Here is an 18,952-nt window from a genome sequence, read left to right as displayed (position 1 = left end):
AATTCAGTGATTTATTTTTAAATTTCAAGTTTAACTTTATATTTCCTCTGAGTACATCTTCACGCTATTATCACTTCTGTTTATGTTTATTGGGACTGCAGCAAAACCTGAAATCGAAGCTTTACAGTTCTCTTTCTTTTAACTACTACTTTATCCCTAGGCAAAGTATAAATTAGTGAGACAACATATGAAGTGAGAAGAAGAGTTTAGAAAAATGTTATTCCTAATCTAGGCAGAGCTGAAGTGCAGCTTTATATCTACTTCACAAAATATAAAAGTACAAAATTACAGTTCAATACCAAGAAGAAATACATTTTGGATTAATAAGTGTTTATGATTTTTATACGCTTTCCCTTCAGTTTGGCAAACTACATTGCCTATAGCTTAGTAGCCACTGCACATGTTGGATAAACATAGGGTACAAAATCTATACATCTTTGGGTACATATTTAGAAAGAAGGTTTGGAAGTTAAAATACTGATAAGTAGATTAAAAATGAAGTGAAATATCAATGACTATATAAAGATTTTAAACAGGTTAATACAAAGAGAAAGTGAGGTGAATGAAAGAGAAGAACTAAAGGACAAGGTACAGGCAAAGAGTATAAATATAAAGTTTTTTGTCAATATTTACTTACGTCCTTTTGGCTTCTGAAATGCAGAGGTCCATGCAGTTTTTGGCCAAGTAGTGGCATCTGAAGGAGCAGAGGGTTGCTCGGAAACAGGAGGTTGTTTAGAATTTTCTGTATTCATTAAAGGCAACTCAGGTATTTTTCTGGAAACTGGCTTTAAGAGTTCATCTTGCATTTTTAAAATTTCCCCAACTGGGTCAAATTTTTTATATACTCGTTTGATAGGTTTTTTTAAAACACAGGACTCTTCAGGACTACAAGTAGTATTAGTCTGGTTTCCTACAGAAGCCTGTCCCGAGGAAGAATTTGGGCTGGCTGGTTTAGAATTTAAGTTAGAACCCACATCAGCTGTCTTTCCGGTACTATTCTTTTGACATTCTGTATCAATGATTAAACATTCTTCATCTGTATCACTATGACAAAGCATTACATCGTCAGTTTTCTCTGCTTCTGATGTAACAGTCTCTTCCTTCGAATTGTCAGTACTCTCTGGAATATTTAGTCTTTCATCAGCACACACTGTATCAGTAGCCATGTCATTTTTATTAGAGGTTTCCATTTCCACAGAACTTCCTAACTGTAACTCATCAGATGTTTGCAAGTCACCATCTTGCACCAGAGGCTTGTCAGAATTCTCTGATACCTTCTCAGCACATGGTACAACTCCCTGATCACCTTTATTTTTACACTCTTCAGGGCCACCGTCCATACCAGTCACCAGCTGTTTCTCCTTTTGCAACTGTTCCATTAGAATCTGAGATAAACTTCTAGCATGAGCAGAAATGTCTACTGGTGCAGCTGGTGCAGCTGGTGCCACAGGTGTGGATGCTGCACTGGGGGCTCTGGGAGCAACTGGCATTTTGGGTACTGTGGAAGTGCTTGCTGGACTTGGGGACTTCGATGGTTTGGTGGTGGTTACTCCAAAAGTTTCAAGTTCTGTGACATCATCATCAAAATCCAGATCCAAATTTTCAAGGGTTTCAATTTTTCGGCAGTCATTAACTTCATTAGACATCTTAAGAAAATATATTGTTAAACTATTAGCAAAAGTTCCAGGCCACACCTCATCTATCTCTTAATGCCCCTACTCCTCACATACATAGTTCATGCTCTTTAAAAGCAGAAAGTCTAATGGCTCTGAAGGGTTCTTGCTTAAGAATGACAATAAACGACAATAAACTAATTTATTTAACCTTACATTCCCATTGAAATGTTGATGAAACACAAATCTGTGAAGCTGTTATCAACACAGGAAATGGGGAATACCTGCATTTGTGAACTATCACATCCCAAGAGGAATTTCCACTAATCAAACAGTAGACAAGACCACAAAGAAGACATAGAGCCAAATAGGAAGGAAGCAGATTTTCATTCACACCCATTCCACACACTCTTGCAGAGACAGACACCTGGACTTAGCTGACAGGAGAAAAGCCTCTTTGCCATTGTGAGGAAGCTGCTCTCTAATGCAGCTGGTGAAGGGTCGCCAGCCTCTGAGTCAAGTACATCAATCAGTGACTTTCTTTCTACATCTACTCAGGGAAAATGAATCTCAGTAACAGGAGGAGAAATGGACAGGACATGATGTTTTTGTATTCTGGGACATGAAGCCACTGAAACTGCAGTTTTTCATGTACTATTCTGGTAATGGAAGAATTGCAGATTTAATTTATTGAGGAATAAATGGTCCTCTTCCCCAAGCAGCAGCAGATCTCTCCTTAATCTGGCATGGCATGTTAAAGAAATACCATGGAAATTTGGTTACAGGCTGGGCTATGTACACCCATTAGCCTCACAGCCTAGGTTTTAAGAAAGAAATAGTCTGACAGCAATCAGATAGTGAGTAAATCAACCTGTGTAAGTTCTTTTAACCTTTCTGGGCCTTAATTTCTTCATCCCTAAAATAGTGGTAACAGGGTCATCTTCTTGGATTTGTTCTAAGGAGTAAATGAGAAATTGTATATAGAAAGTTACTTGACATAGTCCCTGGCACATAGTAAATAGCTTCTCAGTAAAGGTAGATCCTAATAAAATAAAAAATACTACTAGATTTAGTAAAAAAATAAACAAACTATGTTATTTATATAAAGCATTCTTTCACAAAGAGGTGAAAAACAAAACCACAGGGCACAATATCAAGAAATAAAGAGAGAAGGAATAGTAATATTAAGTGTTAGACAACACAGAATTCAATGCAAAGCATTAAACAGAAAAGGGAATTCTATGTTAAAAAAAAAAAAGAGGAAATCGATGACAAACAGATAATGGTCTGGTCATGAATTGTGACATGCCTAAACTATCAAAATATGTAGTCAAAACTTAAAAATAAAAGGAAAACTTGACAGAAACATAATTGTATGTCCCTAAGTATGTAAAAATAGAAAGTATGAATAATATTAAAGTATTGAAACAAATGTAGATGAATGACTGAAAACATACGTATAGACTACAAAGATATACCTTTTCCCTCCCAAGATTCCAAGGGGCATTTCCAAAGATGGACTATAAGTTAATATACAAAGAAAACATCAATATAGCACAAAACACAATTTGCTAAGGTCTTACTCTCTGTTTAGAGGGAAATAAAATCATTAAGAAAAATATAAACAAATAAATCCAAGCACTTGGAAATGAAAAAACACTCCAGATAGTAACTAATGATAATTACAAAATACTTAAAAAGCAATAAAAATTAGAACACTAGACATTAAAAATCAGAAGTAATATTTAATATATAATATAATCATAATATAAAATAAAAATTTAAATAAAAAATTAATGAATTGAAAAACAATTCTCACCCCAACAGAATTTAGATAAAATTAAAAATCTTATTTATCTGTAAATACTTTAGCATGTAGCTATAAAAGGATTCTTCCTTAATATCATAAAATATTTCATCAAGTGTTAAAATTTCCCAGTGTGACATCTTTGTACAATTGTTTATTGAAATCAGTATCCAACCAAAATCTCTACATTGCATGTGGTTGACACATCTCTCAAGTTTCTTTGTCAAATGCCTCTCCCCATACTCTGCCAACTCCAGATACATCTGCCAGATACTTACAGAAGAAACCATATTAGTTAGCTTGTAAAAATTTCCATTTTAAAAATTGATTTGATAGAGAAACGCTGATTTGTTGTTCCACTTATTTGTGCATTCACTGGTTGATTCTTGTATGTGCCCTGACCAGGAATGGAACCCACAACATTGGTATGTTGGAACTAAGCTCTAACAAAATAATCTACCTAGCCATAGACAAAATTTCCATTTTAGATTTTAATTTCTGCATCCCTCTGATATCATTTAACACATTCATATAGCTTTAGAATTTCCTATTAAAATGATCTAATAGCTTGATCAGATTCAGGTATAATTTTTAACCTGAGTATTTATTTATGGTACTGTATATTTGTTTCAATCAGGAAGCTAACGATGTCTGGTTATCTTTCTTCTTGTGGTATTACAATTGATTTGTTGGTTCATCAAGTTTCATCAACTTAATCTATCCATTACAAAATTCCTCATTGATCTTCTAATGATTTTAGCAGTGACTGATGAGGATCACTGCCTAGATTCAAAATTTTATTAGGAGCTACAAAATGATGACAGTCATATTCTTTCATTACCCTGATATATAGTTTGTACTGGAAAGGCAAGACAATACTTTGTTTTTAAAAATCAGTTTTCAGAATAATGACTTCATGCATTAGCATTCTCCAAAGATGACTAGTACTTTTTGTAAAGTATCAGTATGAATTCATAGATTTTTAACATATTTCATGTTTCAATCCATTGCAGTCATCCTTTGTCATAGTTAAACTGACACATTTCTGTCCAATAGGAAACTCTTCAAGTTGGTTCTGGTATCTTTTTGATACAATTCCTATATTATTATAGAGCTTTACTTAACTTCATTGCTTGGCATATATTAGGAATACTTGATTCTTAATATAATTACTACTTATTTGTTTTATTGTAGTATCTGATGTGTTCAAAATAAAAACAGCAATATCATTCATAACAATATGACTACTAAATGCAGTTTAAGATTTTTTGGCAGTTCTTTCTGAATTTAGGATATGAATCTTTAGGGCTGTAACAATCAATTTACTAAGTTTCTATCACTTAAAATAATTCTTCTCTGACTGGTTAAAACACTAACTTGGTATACAGTGGGTTCATTTGTTTCACTTCAGCTTTGATTGGCTTTTATAACATTTTAAAATTTGTTTTAGAGACATGTAAAACATTTATTTGGCTCAGTTAAAAGTATAAAACAAAGAACATTCAGAGAAATCTAGTTGATAAGCCTACCTCCTCTGCTTTGTTCCATCCCTCCTCCAATTATTAACCATTTTCACTAGTTTAAGTTTATTCTTCATGGTGTGGATTTTCTTTACTCTGATTTCATGTACTCACAACTGTAAATCTATGTTTGGCCAATCATGGATTTTATATATCCTCCTTACTTAATTAAAAAGTAGCCTATTACAAAAAAATGTTCTCTTCCTTTCCTGTTTCACTCAACAATATATCCTGGATGTCACTATAGCAGCATATCTAAAGCTTCTTTCAGTCTTTTTAATAGCTGCTTAGTATGCTATTGAAAATGTACCATTTATTTAATTAATACCTGTACACGTATGCATTGTTTCTAATCCTTTGCTACTACAAATAGTACTGCAATGAATAGCTTGCACATGCATTTTGTTCTTTTCCTGGTAGTTCTAAGCTACATTTCTAGAAGTAAGCTTTTTAGGATGAATACAGTGCTCAGATTTTGTGGGTACATCTTCACTGTAGAAATATAACAATATGTTTTTCCCCCTCTAATACCTTCATAAGAGCTTCTATCAACAAGCTTCTTCTGTTCTTCATGTTTAAATGTGATGGTTTCTCTTGCTGCTATGTAAGAACAATCCTGTATGCCAGGACAGTTTTCTTAGCTTCATGGCTCTAAGCTCATGCTTCATTGTTACCACAAAGTATGCATATATGTAGGCTCGTGTGTATGTGTGTGAATCTTGAGCACATTCTGAGATCTGGTTCCTCTATTTCCTTCACCTACAATTAGTTATCTGAAAATTTATTTATCTTTAATGCCCTTGTTCTGCTCAATATGGACTCTACCACCAGTAATTTTTCCTGAACAAAGGCTTTTGCCTTGGAAGGGACTTTGGTCAGTATCTAGAGTTCTTAGGGCTCCCGTCATCTCAGCAATCTCTTAACTTCTTGAGTGCCCCTGCAATCACCTACAAATTAGAGTCTATACATATTATTTTCACTTTTGTTATTCTTCATTCCTCCTTCCATCTAGATTATTTTCCTTGTGCCTAAAGAACATCCATTAGAGGGGTCTACTGGTAGCAAACTCAATATTTAATGAAAAATATCTGTTTAATTTGGTTAGAGAATTTTAGTAAATGGGTTATATTTTTTTAACACAATATTATTTCAATGTCTTCTGGTTCCATTGTTGCTGTTGAGAAGTTATTTGGCAGTTTAACTCTCAGTGCTATATAGAAAATGTGCCTTTTGTTTCTCTGAGGTCTTTCAAGAGTTTTTTCTTCGTCTCTAAGTATTGATTTGGCCCCAATGTCTCCTTTACACCATCCTTTTGGGTGCAACTACACACATTAAACATTCTCATTACTAGTATATCTTCTCTTATCTCTTGCCTTATTCTCTATATTTTTTTATCTTTTTGTTGTCTGCGTTACAATATGGATAGTCTTCTCAGACTCATCTTCCAGTTTACTGATTCTCTTTTCAGCTTTATCTAATGTGCTTATAACCCATTTACAGAATTCTTAACTGTAATTACTGTATTTTTCACTTTTAAAATTTAAAATTTTTATTTAGTTCTTTCTCAAATCTGTATATATAGGAATATAGCTATACTAATAAAAGGGTAATATGCTAATTAGAGCAGACGTCTTCCGGGTGACCATCCAGATGTCCTTCTAGACCAGTGGTTCTCAATGTTGGCTGCACATTAGAATCACCTGGGAATCTTATTAAAATCCTGATTTCTGGGCCTCATCCTCTGGAAATTCTGTTTCTTTGTTATGGGGTGGGGTCACAACATTAGTAACAAAGAAACAGAACTTCCAGAGGATGAGGCCCAGAAATCAGGATTTTAAAAAGATTCCCAGGTGATTCTAATGTGCAGCCAAGGTTGAGAACCACTGTTCTAGACAAAGCCACAGTGGCTGCTGCAAGGGCTGAGCGGAGGCTCAAGCAAGCAGTGGCGGCAGCAGCGGGGTAATGGGGGCAGTGCCTTCCCCTGATCCGCCAGGTCACCTCCTAGAGGGAGGCCAGACTGTGGTTTAGGCCGGGGGTCAAGGCACAGGTGGTTAGGGTTGATCAGGCCAGCAGGGGAGCAAGGTAGGGGCAATCAGGCAGGCAGGCAGGCAGAGGTGTTAGGGGTGATTAGGAAGGTAGGCAGAGGGATTAGTGGTGATCAGGCAGGCAGGCAGGCAGGCAGGCGAGCTGTTAGGAGTCAGCGGTCCTGGATTGTGAGAGGGATCTCAGATTGGAGAGGGTGCAGGCTGGTCTGAGGGACACCCCTCAACCCTGTGCATGAATTTCGTGCACTGAGCCTCTAGAGCAGCAGTTCTCAACCTGTGGGTCGCGACCCCTTTGGCGGTCGAATGACCCTTTCACAGGGGTCACCTAAGACCATTCTGCATATCAGATATTTACATTACAATTCATAACAGTAGCAACATTACACTTATGAAGTAGCAACAAAAATAATTTTATGGTTGGGTCACAACATGAGGAACTGTATTTAAAGGGCCAGAAGTTTGAGAATCACTGCTCTAGAGTGTGTGTGTATATATATATTTTATTGACTTCAGAGAGGAAAGGAGAGAGAGACATAGAAACATGGATGATGAGAGATAATCATTGATTGGCTGCCTCCTGCACTCCCTTTCCTGGGGATTGAGCCTGAAATTCTGGCATGTGCTCTAACTGGGAATCAAACCATGACCTTCTGGTTCATAGGTCACTGCTCAACCACTGAGCCACACCAACTGGGCTGTTATAGCTTGTAAAAGTTTCCAGTTCTTTTCAAGCATTACTTTCTTTGAATGTTGTATGATTAAACAGAATTGACTAACAGTTTTTGATGGATAATTCTAAGACCCATTTATGTGAATCTGTTTGGTCATTGTTTCTCCTCCTGTTTCTAGCTATCTATATTTTTAAATGTTATTCACAGAAACTATTTGAGGCTCAAAATTATATTATGTTCCTCTAAGAATTATTTTCATTTGCTTTTGCGAAGTGTCCAGTAATCCAAAACCATCTGAATCCAAGTTCAAGGCCTGAAAACTCAGGCTACAACCTCTGAGAAAGCCAATTTATTTCTGGTTTACCCTTACTTTTGAGGTATAGCCCTGCAGGGTCTAAGCCTTTGATGAAAAACTGAACTGTGACTTTTGTCTCCCTAGTCCTCTGATGCTGCCAAAACCACAGTTCATTTTCTGTTGCGTCTTCAGAGTTGCTCAATACCATCCAGGGCAAAAATAACCCTAAGAGACAGCCTCACCTCCCTGGATTCTGGTCTTCTCTGATATCTCAGCCCTTACTATCTTGTTAGCTCTTTGATGATTTTAAGAAAGGATTTTAATATTTTTTCCAGCTTTTTTTCGCTGTCAGAAGTAATAATCACTTCTTGGCTTTTTGGCTAAGATCAAGTGTAGTTGTCAGCAGTAATGAGAAAGATCCAAATAACCTGGTCTGCTGTTAATGAAAAGAGTTACTCTGTCAGTTTTCATCCCTTTTAACCTATTTCATGTTTCTTCATAATAATACTTGTTACTTCCTGATATTCACTTCACACTAATATAAATTTTAGGTAGACTTAGGTAAGTCTCTGTTCATATTTCTTGTTCTGGGAAAGCCTTCTTGACTATGAGTTTAAAATAGTTCCATTTCTATCTCTTTCCCTTAATCAACTCTATTTTTCTGAATAGCATTTACCACTATCTCCTTTTTTGCTATTATTTTGTTAAGCTCTGATATAAGCTCTAAGAGAAAAAAGACTTTTTATTCACTGCTGTATCCTCAGTGCATAGGAAAGTATCTACTCAATAAATATTTGTGGAACAAATGAAGAAAGTCTAGTATAAACAGAATGTCTTACTTTAATAATCATGGATATTTTAAAATACACAAAATAACAAATGCTACTGTTTCTGGAATGCAAATGCTTTACTGTTCTAAATGCACTGTTCTAAATGCTTTACATATATTAACTCATTTAATTCCAAATAATCCTATGAGTTAGGTAATATCATGATATCCATTTTACAGATGAGCAAACTAGACACAGAGAGATTATGTAGCTTCCTTAAGGTCACACAGCTACTAAGTATATTGAAAAGGATTAACAATCTGGCCAAATACTTTCTGTACCAATCCAATTCATCTGTTCCTTTTCATACTTCAAAAATGTTAAATATAAATGAGAACAATTAAAACTATCACCATTATTAACTGAGTTTTTAGTACATGCATACTAATGACTGTGCTCAGCATTTTACATTGTAATAGCAAAGCTAATGCTTACAACAATCTTGTGAAATAGGTATTGCCTTTCTTTTTTTTTAAAAAAAAAAGGAGAAAAACCAGAGGCTGAGGGAAATTAAATTAGTTGCTCAAAGGCTACCTTGACTTGGGGTTCAATTTTAAGTTTCAATCTACAGCCTAGATTTTTAACTACCAGATTTAGAGACTTGTAATAAAACTTTAAGCTTCAACAGAATAAACAAATACATTCCCTTAAGGAAAAAAAACATTACATACATCCATTTCAGGCACACAATCTTCTGGTTTGTCCATAAATACTGCAGAGACTGGAAAAGATGTATTTTTGGACATCATGAATTTTAATGGAACTTCATGGAAGATTTGATTTCTCTCTCTCATTGTCATTTTCTTTTGGGGAAGTGGTGAATTAACATAAATTACTTTAACTGGTTTTGAACCTTAAAACAGAAAGAGAAGGGAGTTATTAGTTTCTAGTAGTGATATTTAGGAAAAAAACCCAGAATGTATGACAGAAGGATCACTAAACAAAGAGGCATGGGTAAGAAAGTGGTAGCACAAGACCAAATATCTGCCACCCCTGAATCAGAAGATCTTTAAAATCCCTTAGAGATCTAAGGACCAGAGAATCTGACTGGCAAGAAAAATATATATTTTTTCTAATAATTTTTTAAAAGGGTTTATTTTACTATTATACTTTTCCTGTCATTAATACTCAGATCTTATAGGATTATGGTTTCGACATGTAATGAAATTTTTACCACAGAGAATATATTACATTTGCAGTTTTGTTTCATTAGACACAGTCCTTCATTTATTATAATTATGTTGTCACATATAATATTATTAATTCTGGAATATAAGAAAAAGCTACTAAATATGAACCAAAACTGAAGGGGAATAATCTTTTGTACAGAGGAATTTATATGCAAATATAATTTTACTGTCAATAGACAGATTAGCCTATGCTCATAAGTATAGACCTATTTTAATTCTGAATTCCAATAACAGACAAGTACTCACCCATTTGAGGGTATCTAATGAAGTATTGCATTCCTTTCATTTCATTAAAAGATAGAAGAACCTCAGCATTTCATGTGTTTTTAGTCACCCTGTCTGGTTGGCAAACTGCGGTTCGCGAGGCACATGCGGCTCTTTGGCCCCTTGAGTGTGGCTCTTCCTAAGCCTTAGGAGTACCCTAATTAAGTTAATAACAATGTACCTACCTATATAGTTGAAGTTTAAAAAATTTGGCTCTCAAAAGAAATTTCAATCGTTGTACTTTTGATATTTGGCTCTGTTGACTAATGAGTTTGCCGACCACTGCTCTAAACCATAATTATTTCTCTAATACCTCTCACCCCTCATGAGTACAGGTTCTATAGATATAACTTATCTACTAGAGGCCTGGTGCATGAATCCATGCACGGGTGGGGTCCCTCAGCCTGGCCAGTGATCAGGGACATCTTGCCCAGTCCGGGGGAGTGACCACGGGAGATTGGCCACCCGTGGGAGGTTGGCTGTGGGAGTGCACTGACCACCAGGGGACAGCTCCTGTGTTGAGCATCTGCACCCTAGTGGACAGTGCCTATCATAGTGACTGGTTGGTTGGTCAAGTGGCTGTAATGATCACTTAGGCTTTTATATACACTGAGTGGCCAGATTATTATGACCACCTGACGTTTGTAGGCAAATTAGCTATAATTTCACACTGAGGTTGCTAGAGGGCCAGATCATTATAAACGTCTGAATAGCACAACATACCTAAGTATCGTTGCTGATCAAGTTTATCCTGTCATGTTGATGGCATATCCCAATGGAGATGGCTTCTTCCAACAAGACAATGTGCCATGCCACGGTGCTCATATTGTGAAGGAGTGGTTTCAAGAACATGAGGGAGACTTTAATTGCTTAGGTGGCCCCCACAATCACCAGACCTCAATCCAATTGAGCATTTGTGGGACGAAGTTAAAAGAGCCATCAGGCAGCTGGTTCCACAACCATCAAATCTCACAGAACTTGACAGTGCTATTCATCAGGCATGGTGTCAGATTCCTCGCATCACCTTTCAACATCTCATGGAATCAATGCCAAGAAGAATTGCCACAGTATTAAAGGCAAAAGGTGGCCCAACAAAGTACTGATGGGGTGGTCATAATAATCTGGCCACTCAGTGTATATAGACTAGAGGCCCGGTGCATGAATTCATGCATGGTGGCAGGGGGTTGGGGGGAGGAAGGGACTGTGGGAGGTTGGCCGGCTGGGTGAGGGACTGTGGGAGGTTGGCCCTCGGCCCCCCTGGAAAAGGGGCCACGTCTGCCGCCATCCACCCCCAGTTCCCCGTACCAGCCTGGGGCCCAAAGTTCCCAATGGGGTAGAGAGAGGAGGTGACGGTCGCTGGGCCAGGTGCGGAAGGAACAAATGCCGGACGCTGGTGCCCCGCCACCGCATGGTTCCCTGCCTTCCAGTCTCCTCCTTCCCTACCATGGCGGGTGGGCCCCCAGGGAAGGGAGAGAACAGGAGCAAGACAAATCCCAGTGTCAAGGGCTGAATTTCAATAGATTGCAGTGAGGGAGCTGCTATGCTACGTACGAAACCCTGACCCAGAAGCAGGTCTCTACAAATGGTTTAGCACCAGGGGCCAATGGGGGCCGGCCAGGTTGGCTGTGGGAGTGCACTGACCACCAGTGGGCAGCTCCTGCGTTGAGTCATAGCGACTGGTCGACCATTCCTTGATAAAGGTCACTTAGGCTCTTACATATATTTAGATGAGTGTCAATTCTGTGGTAGCTCTATTTAAAAAGTTCTATTGAGTGTAAGTATTAAACTTATATCCTCCTTAAATCAAAACTTAGATATTTGTATTTGACAAGTGACTGTGTTTAGATAGCTGAAATAGAACCATTCCAACTCTTCTGTTAAGAGCATTACCTGACATGGCAAATCACAAACCTGCAACAGGTATTAGTTGAATACACACTGGAATTTCCCACTGTTCCTTGTAGTCCGGTCCATGATTATTTAATAAGGCAAATAACGATTGACTAGTTAGAACTATCTGAGGGTGATATCTTGAAACAAGCTTCTCTGCATTTGGATCTTTACTAATGTCCTGAAATACAAAATATACCCTGTTACTTCATTATACTTATTGGAAATTTCTTTACTAAAATAACAAAAAGGAAACTTTAAAAGAATCAGATTATCTGTACTTTATGAGGTACAGAAGATTACTTATAGAGATCCCATCCCAAACCACTTTCGTACTTACATAATGCATAGCTGCAGCTGTTTGTTCTGGTATTTCATTGGTAGATAGGTTATCTTTTGAGAGCTGCAATTTTGCAGGCATTGAGGGAAATACTGTTTTCACATATTTCACGCTACCCTAAATAAGAATGAAATCATTGCTTATTACAAAAATCTTGATATATTTTTCCCCCAAGTATCTTTTCATCATAAGAAACTTTAAAGTTAAAATTCTTCATTCTACTAAATGCAAATGTTAAATTTAGAGCCTTCTTTAAGTCAAGACTTTTTGTTGTTGTTGTTAATCCTCACCTGAGGATATTTTTCCATTGACTTTTATTCAAAGTGGAAGGGAGGGAGGAGAGACAGAGAAACACCCATGTGAGAGAGACACACTGATTGGTTGACCTTTACCGGAATTGAACTTGGGACCCTTTAGTCGCAGGTCACCGATGCTCTAATCAATGAGTATACTAGCCAGGGCAAGATTTTCATGTTTTTGCTTGACACCCACCATATATATATTTTTTAAAAAGGGTCCAAGAGAAGGGAACCATGGAATCTTTCCTGCCACTTTAATCTCTCATTTTATGAGGAACATATCATCACAGGGTATAGGAGAAAATCTAAAATATCCTCTTCACACGCACTTCCAGTATAATTGCGTGTAAAATCCCTTAAAAAGGGGGGGGGGGGGGAAGGCTTCCTGCTTATATTCAGTAAGATGGGGACTCTAAGAAAAGAAAATCAAGAAATAAAGTGGGTAGTGACATTTTTAAAAACATCAAGTATTGATATCCATAAAGCTGTATCTCATTATTATTCAAAATTTAAACACAAATGTTGTCTGTGTGAAATACAGATTATGTTTCAAACAAAAATAAGTATATACTTTCATATGGCAAACCTTACCAGTGCAAGAAGAGTTTTTTCTAACTTTAATCCCATCTCTGTTCTGAATGGGAAGAATCCCATTAAACTGGTGACTTCATGGAGAGTATAGAATTCTGGATACTTTTTCACTTGGTCGATGCAAGCTTTTAAAATTTGCTAGAAAATAAAAACCAAAATAAATTCATTTGCATTGTACTTCTCTAATAATCCAACAAAAATAAGTCAGTTACATATGATTATATAATTGTTCACTGGCAATATAGCCTCATTTCATTACTCAAATTTCTAACAATCCAAGCATATTGTATATTCCTTGTTTAATGTAATCTCATTTTTTCATAACAATTCTTTTAAACCTAATTTCTTAAAATGCTGATATCTGATAATATTAAAATGAGCAATTGTATTAAAATTTAAAATGAAATAGAGAAGATATATTTTCTATACTATTTAAGAAACTGTCAAGGAAATAAAGCCACATGAAAATTTCAACACACTTTACTGCAATAGAAGTTGTTTTATGAATAATTAGAAATAAGTAAGTTTAATATCCTTAAAAGATTCCCAAGCACAGGAATTAATGAAGTAGTTGCCTTATATGTCATTCTAATATGCAATCTAAAAAATAAATGAGAAATGTTGTAACTAAATCAAATATGCAGTATGTTTTTTCTCTCCAAACTGTTTCCAAAATATTAATAACTTATCAGGAAATGTAATCAGGAAGAAAATAAAACTCACAGCTTTACCCAAGCAGAATACTAGTATATGCCACTTGTAATAACATGCAGATAACTCAAAGGAGAACAGCAGTTTTGGGTGGCAGTGGGGGGTTATAATTTTAAAAATAAAAAGGTATTATTTTCTAAGTATTTTTTCTTCTTGTCAATTAATCAAATCTGAGACTTATAGAATATACTTTACATCACAAAAGCTCTTAGCAATAAGCATGTCTTTATACTATATGTGTATCTCCTTTCCCTTTAGACATTCATAAAATATGTAAAGCTACAAATCAATAACTTTGCTATAGTATATCTTTTCATCTATAGTTTCATATTTTCTTCTTCCCCTCTTAATCTTTGCTCCCAGCTATCTTTCAAATCCCCCCGCCCCCTTCATGTTTTCAATACTGGCCTTAATATTTAATTCAGAATATTATTTGCAACTAAGGCTGATGCAGGTTAACATAGAAAAGTTCAAACTCAGATCAGCATAAGATTTTGTTCTTCATTTATAATATTAATTAACTTTCACTAATTAGTTAACTCCCCCCGACCCCTTCTCCCTAACGTTCCTGTAATATGGCAGTATTTGCAAGAATTTGAACATGCAGAGGAAAACACTATATAATCACTATGTGATATAGAGACTATTCTGGCTAGATGTTTATTAGCACATCTTTCATGGTAAAAATGCTACATGCCACAGTGCTTTTAACTGAGTTACCCTAAATTCAGTAATTATGTTAAGAGAAAGAGTCAAAGGAAAATCTAAGACAGTTTTATTCCTATACTCCATACGTTATATATTATTAAAGGTATTTCACAACTGGTAGGCATTAAGCAACTAAAGAAACATTATTTAACTAAAAAGGTTTTTAAAACTAATAATTTGTCTTTGAAAAACAGCTAAGAGTGAATAAAGAAGGTTAAGAGACTCAGGTTGTTTCCCATCATTCACCCACTGAATGTTATTATTTTTTAATATATTTTTATTGATTTCAGAGAGGAAGGGAAAGGGTGATAGATAGAAACATAAATGATGAGAATCATTGATCAGGCCTGCTTCCTACATGCCCCACACTGGGGATTGAGCCTGCAACCCAGTCATGTGCCCTGACCAGGAAATGAACCATAACAAACAGGGCCTCCACTCCAGTGCCCCCTGATTCTCAGCAACGGGACCTGGTCAACAGGACCTGATCTCAGGATGGTGGCCACAGCTGCAGAACACAGATCTGTTTCAAGAAAAGTTGGGAATGCAGACTATGGTATGAGCCCCTATCCCAAAAGGTGGCAGTTCATTCACATTGTGGCAAAGGCACCTTCAAGAGTAACATAAGTGGGTAAAGCCAGGGCCAAGCTGGGCCATTTCCTCATCCGATCTCTCTGAGGCATGTGGACAGAACCAAGTTTCAGCTCTTCGCAGGACACTTCCGGGGTTTGTTTGTTTTTTTAAGCCTAAAGGACAGTAGTCTGTCTCCATTCTTGTTCTTTGGGATTTTTTCATCGTCAGATAAAAGGATATGTACATTGGGGCAATCCTCTCAAGATACAATATTCCAGTTGCACCCATGTGACGACCACAACGCCTCTCAGAGGGAGAGAGACGACAGATGGGGAGCAGGGAATTCTGAAAACCAAAGCAATGACAGAAATGCTAAACCTTTCCTTCATGCGTCTGACACCCCTCCTCAGGTGGCCTGCAGGCTGGGTGTCTGCTGGACCTTTACCACTTGATGTCCTGGCAGGCTGCACTGGGCCCTGCTAGGCACTCTGCAGGGCCGCCTGGGCCCGGGGGGAGTCGCTCCCCTCCCCCGCCCCCCCAGCCACTTCTGGTACAGCTCCTGCACATGGGCGCTGGTCTCTGGGGGGCCACACTGGGATGGCAGCATAGACGTCTCCCATCTGCCGCAGCAGTGCCCTATCTGCACGCCCGTCCTCGCCTGGGCCAGGCCCCTGCTGCTTAGGCATCCCGGCGCAGGCCAGGACCACCATGAAGTGGCAGGGGAACTTGCCCTTCTACAGCTTCAGGACCACTTCTGGATGTTCCAAAAGCGGTAAGCAGTCTCAAAGCGTAGCAGAACTTCTCTGTTCTTTTCAAGGGTGACCTCCTGGAAGTCTTTGTTCTTCAGGGTGTGGTAGGTGAGCATCCCCACATTCTTATTGAACAGCTCCATGGCCATGTGCCTGAAGATGTGCGCCAGGTATTTGTCGGAGCTGGGCCCCTCGTGGAGCCTCACCTCCTCCTCCTTCATGTCTCCAGAGTGTCCACGGCAGTGTCATTTGAGGCAAGGTCACTTTGCCCCATATCTGGACAATTTCACCTGAGGTTAACACGCAGTCAGCACCCTGGGAACTATGCAAAGCTGTGGGAACACCTTCTCAAAAGGCCTCGTTTCTTGTCATAACATGGGGCCACAATGACGTGGAAAATCTTGTCTGGGGGACAGGTTCTGCCGTCAGGTGAAATAATCCTTCACCAGAGAGCCCATGATCTGCTGGGGAGACTTGGCCGTGCAGAGGTGGGGGTGATGGGGTGACCCAGCACGCGCTCTGCATATCGGTCCCAGCCGGGACAGGTGGAGGTCAGCATGGGTAGCCAGGGCTCTTTCTCACGGTGCTGGCAGTGCTGACACACAAATTCCTTCTGACTCTCCAGGAGGCTGAAGTCCGCAGCTATCTTCATGTCAGAGACAGTGCGCCCCAAGGCTTTTGAGGAAGCCGCAGGGCCTTCTGGATGTATCAGTGACACTGAGGCTGGATTTAGCAGCAAAATAAGGCAGAGACTGAGGACACATGGACACTGCCAGCACCTTGTGCTGTGAGGTATCACATTTCTTATTAAGGTTCAGAACATGGAAGAAGTCCTTGGTGTTCTGCTGAGAAACTTGGACTCCTTCCTCTGCGGTCACACAACTGTCACATGCCAGGCAGTCACTCAGAAATATCTTGGCATCGGCCAACTTATGGCATTCTCCCTTCTCTCCATTCTCCTGAGCCGGACTCCAGGCGTTGACTTCAGCATTCTCTTGGTCATCCGTTTTTGTTTTTTACTATATTCCTTCCGTGTGCAGTGCTCACACTTCATCTGGAGTGCGGTGGGCGGGGGCCCAGCTCGAGTGACCTGGAGGAAGCACGGGAAAGCAGTCACTGCTGGTCGCCCCGGCGCTGCTGGCAGTATCCTTTCTTCCTTGCGGAGTGTCTAGGGAGGGTAAGTGCCCGCAGTGCCCAAAGCCGAGTTCCAGGAGTCCGGCAGCTCTGTCGGGATCATGCTGGTGGCGCTGGTCCATTGGTGCCTGGCCTGTCCTCTGGAGACTGAACCTGCAGGACTATTAAGGGAGCCAGTCCCCAGTTCCACCCCGCCTCCGCCACCAATTGATCGGAGTCTGAGAGCCGGGAGGAAGGACCAAGCAGTCTGCCTTCTGCCCACCCGCTCACCAGTTGCTGCTGCCACGGATTCATCAGAGCCTGAGGGGCCCCAGTTCCCCCGTTAGACATCCCCTGATCAATGGAGCCTGTTGTTCAGTCATCCGTCTGGTCGTTTAGGTCATGACTACCCCTGGCTTTTTATATATTAGTATGTTGAGTAAAAAAGCAAACTGTGAACTTACAATTATGTATAGAATAAAACTATCTTAATAGAATAAGAGCTAAATAAAAATACTTCCAGATTAAAATAAGGATTATCAAGAGACCTTCCTCAGAGAAATAAGTAGAACATACAGTATTTCAGGAATAATGAAGAGGATCTCAGATTGTAGATCAGAGAAGTAATAAATAAAGAGACAAAAAAGTAAGTATTTTTAGATAAAAAAATTTTTGTAAAATAGTAATATAATTAGGTTTATAAGAAAGAGAGCATTAAAACATTATCAGTCAGGAGGCTGTGATACGAGTCAAAATGCTCTATGGTCTTTGGAGGTATACTGATTAATAGGACAGAATCAAGTTAAGAAACTGACCCACAGATCAATGGTAACAAGGTAATTCAACGAGTGGGAAAATTCATTGTAAAAATTCAAGAGTAACCAATCACTAAGAGAACAAAAAACCAAAACAATGTATAAGTACCAAATCAACAGAGAGGGGAAAAGGCAGGGTGGAGGGAGTCAATCCCCTTAAAAGAAGCAGGAGAAAGAAGATTAGAAAAAGTAAGACAAGTAGAAATTATAAAGAGTCCATATGGCAATTATCATAATAAATGTAAATGAATAAATTTTCTAATTAAAAGATAAAAGATGATCAGTTTATTTAAAAAGAAAAAGGCAATCTAGTTGAACACTATTTTAAAAGGTATTTGTAAAATACAAGTTCTACAGAATCAAAGCAATCCCAATTAAAGTCCTACCTAGATTTTTTTGAGAAATTGACAAGCTGTGACCAAAATTTACATGGAAATGCAAAGAACTCAAAAGAGCCAAAACAATTAAAAGAGAACAAAGCTATTGGACTTCCACCACATGATTTCAAAACTTACTACAAGACTAGGAGGTATTGGCATAGTCAGATATATAGACTAATGGAACAGAATAGAATTATGGCCCACACTTCCATGGTGATATGGCAATTCGATGAGGGGAAAAACAGTCTTTTCATCCAATGGTTTTAGAAAGAGCTTTTCAACATTGGCATTATTGAAATTTTAGACCAGATAATTCTTTGTGGTGGGGGCTGTCCTGCACATTGTAGGATACTTAAAAACATCCCTGGCTCTGCCCACTAGATGCCAGAAGTACTCCTTTCTCACTGTGACAACCAAAACTGTCTCCAGACATCCGTCGGGAGGCAAAATCACTTTCAGTTGAAAATCACTAAACTGGAACTAGTTATCCACATGGAAGAAAAATGAACTTTGATCCAAACCTCACACCTTGCACAAAAAATAACTTG

General features: G+C 38.3%; 1 protein-coding gene and 1 pseudogene across 2 annotated transcripts in view; both read right to left on the bottom strand.

Annotated features, from left to right (window-relative positions):
• ICE2 (interactor of little elongation complex ELL subunit 2) overlaps window positions 1-18,952 on the bottom strand; it is a 62,558-nt gene that overhangs the window by 29,265 nt on the left and 14,341 nt on the right. Inside the window, exons 6-10 of the mRNA XM_081094769.1 lie at window positions 13,356-13,493; window positions 12,466-12,582; window positions 12,147-12,306; window positions 9,453-9,634; window positions 638-1,646 (exon numbers count right to left, since the gene is read on the bottom strand). Of these exons, the coding sequence (XP_080950895.1) occupies window positions 638-1,646; window positions 9,453-9,634; window positions 12,147-12,306; window positions 12,466-12,582; window positions 13,356-13,493 (1,606 nt within the window). The remainder of the gene's footprint in view (window positions 1-637; window positions 1,647-9,452; window positions 9,635-12,146; window positions 12,307-12,465; window positions 12,583-13,355; window positions 13,494-18,952) is intronic.
• Window positions 15,754-17,150, bottom strand: LOC308527361 (nuclear prelamin A recognition factor-like; annotated as a pseudogene). The gene has a single exon. The product of its transcript is annotated as a nuclear prelamin A recognition factor-like (transcript).

This window comes from Myotis nattereri (assembly GCF_964212035.1).
Source record: "Myotis nattereri genome assembly, chromosome: 1".
Classification (NCBI taxonomy): Eukaryota; Metazoa; Chordata; class Mammalia; order Chiroptera; family Vespertilionidae; genus Myotis; species Myotis nattereri.
This window is presented reverse-complemented; position numbering and strand designations above follow the sequence as displayed.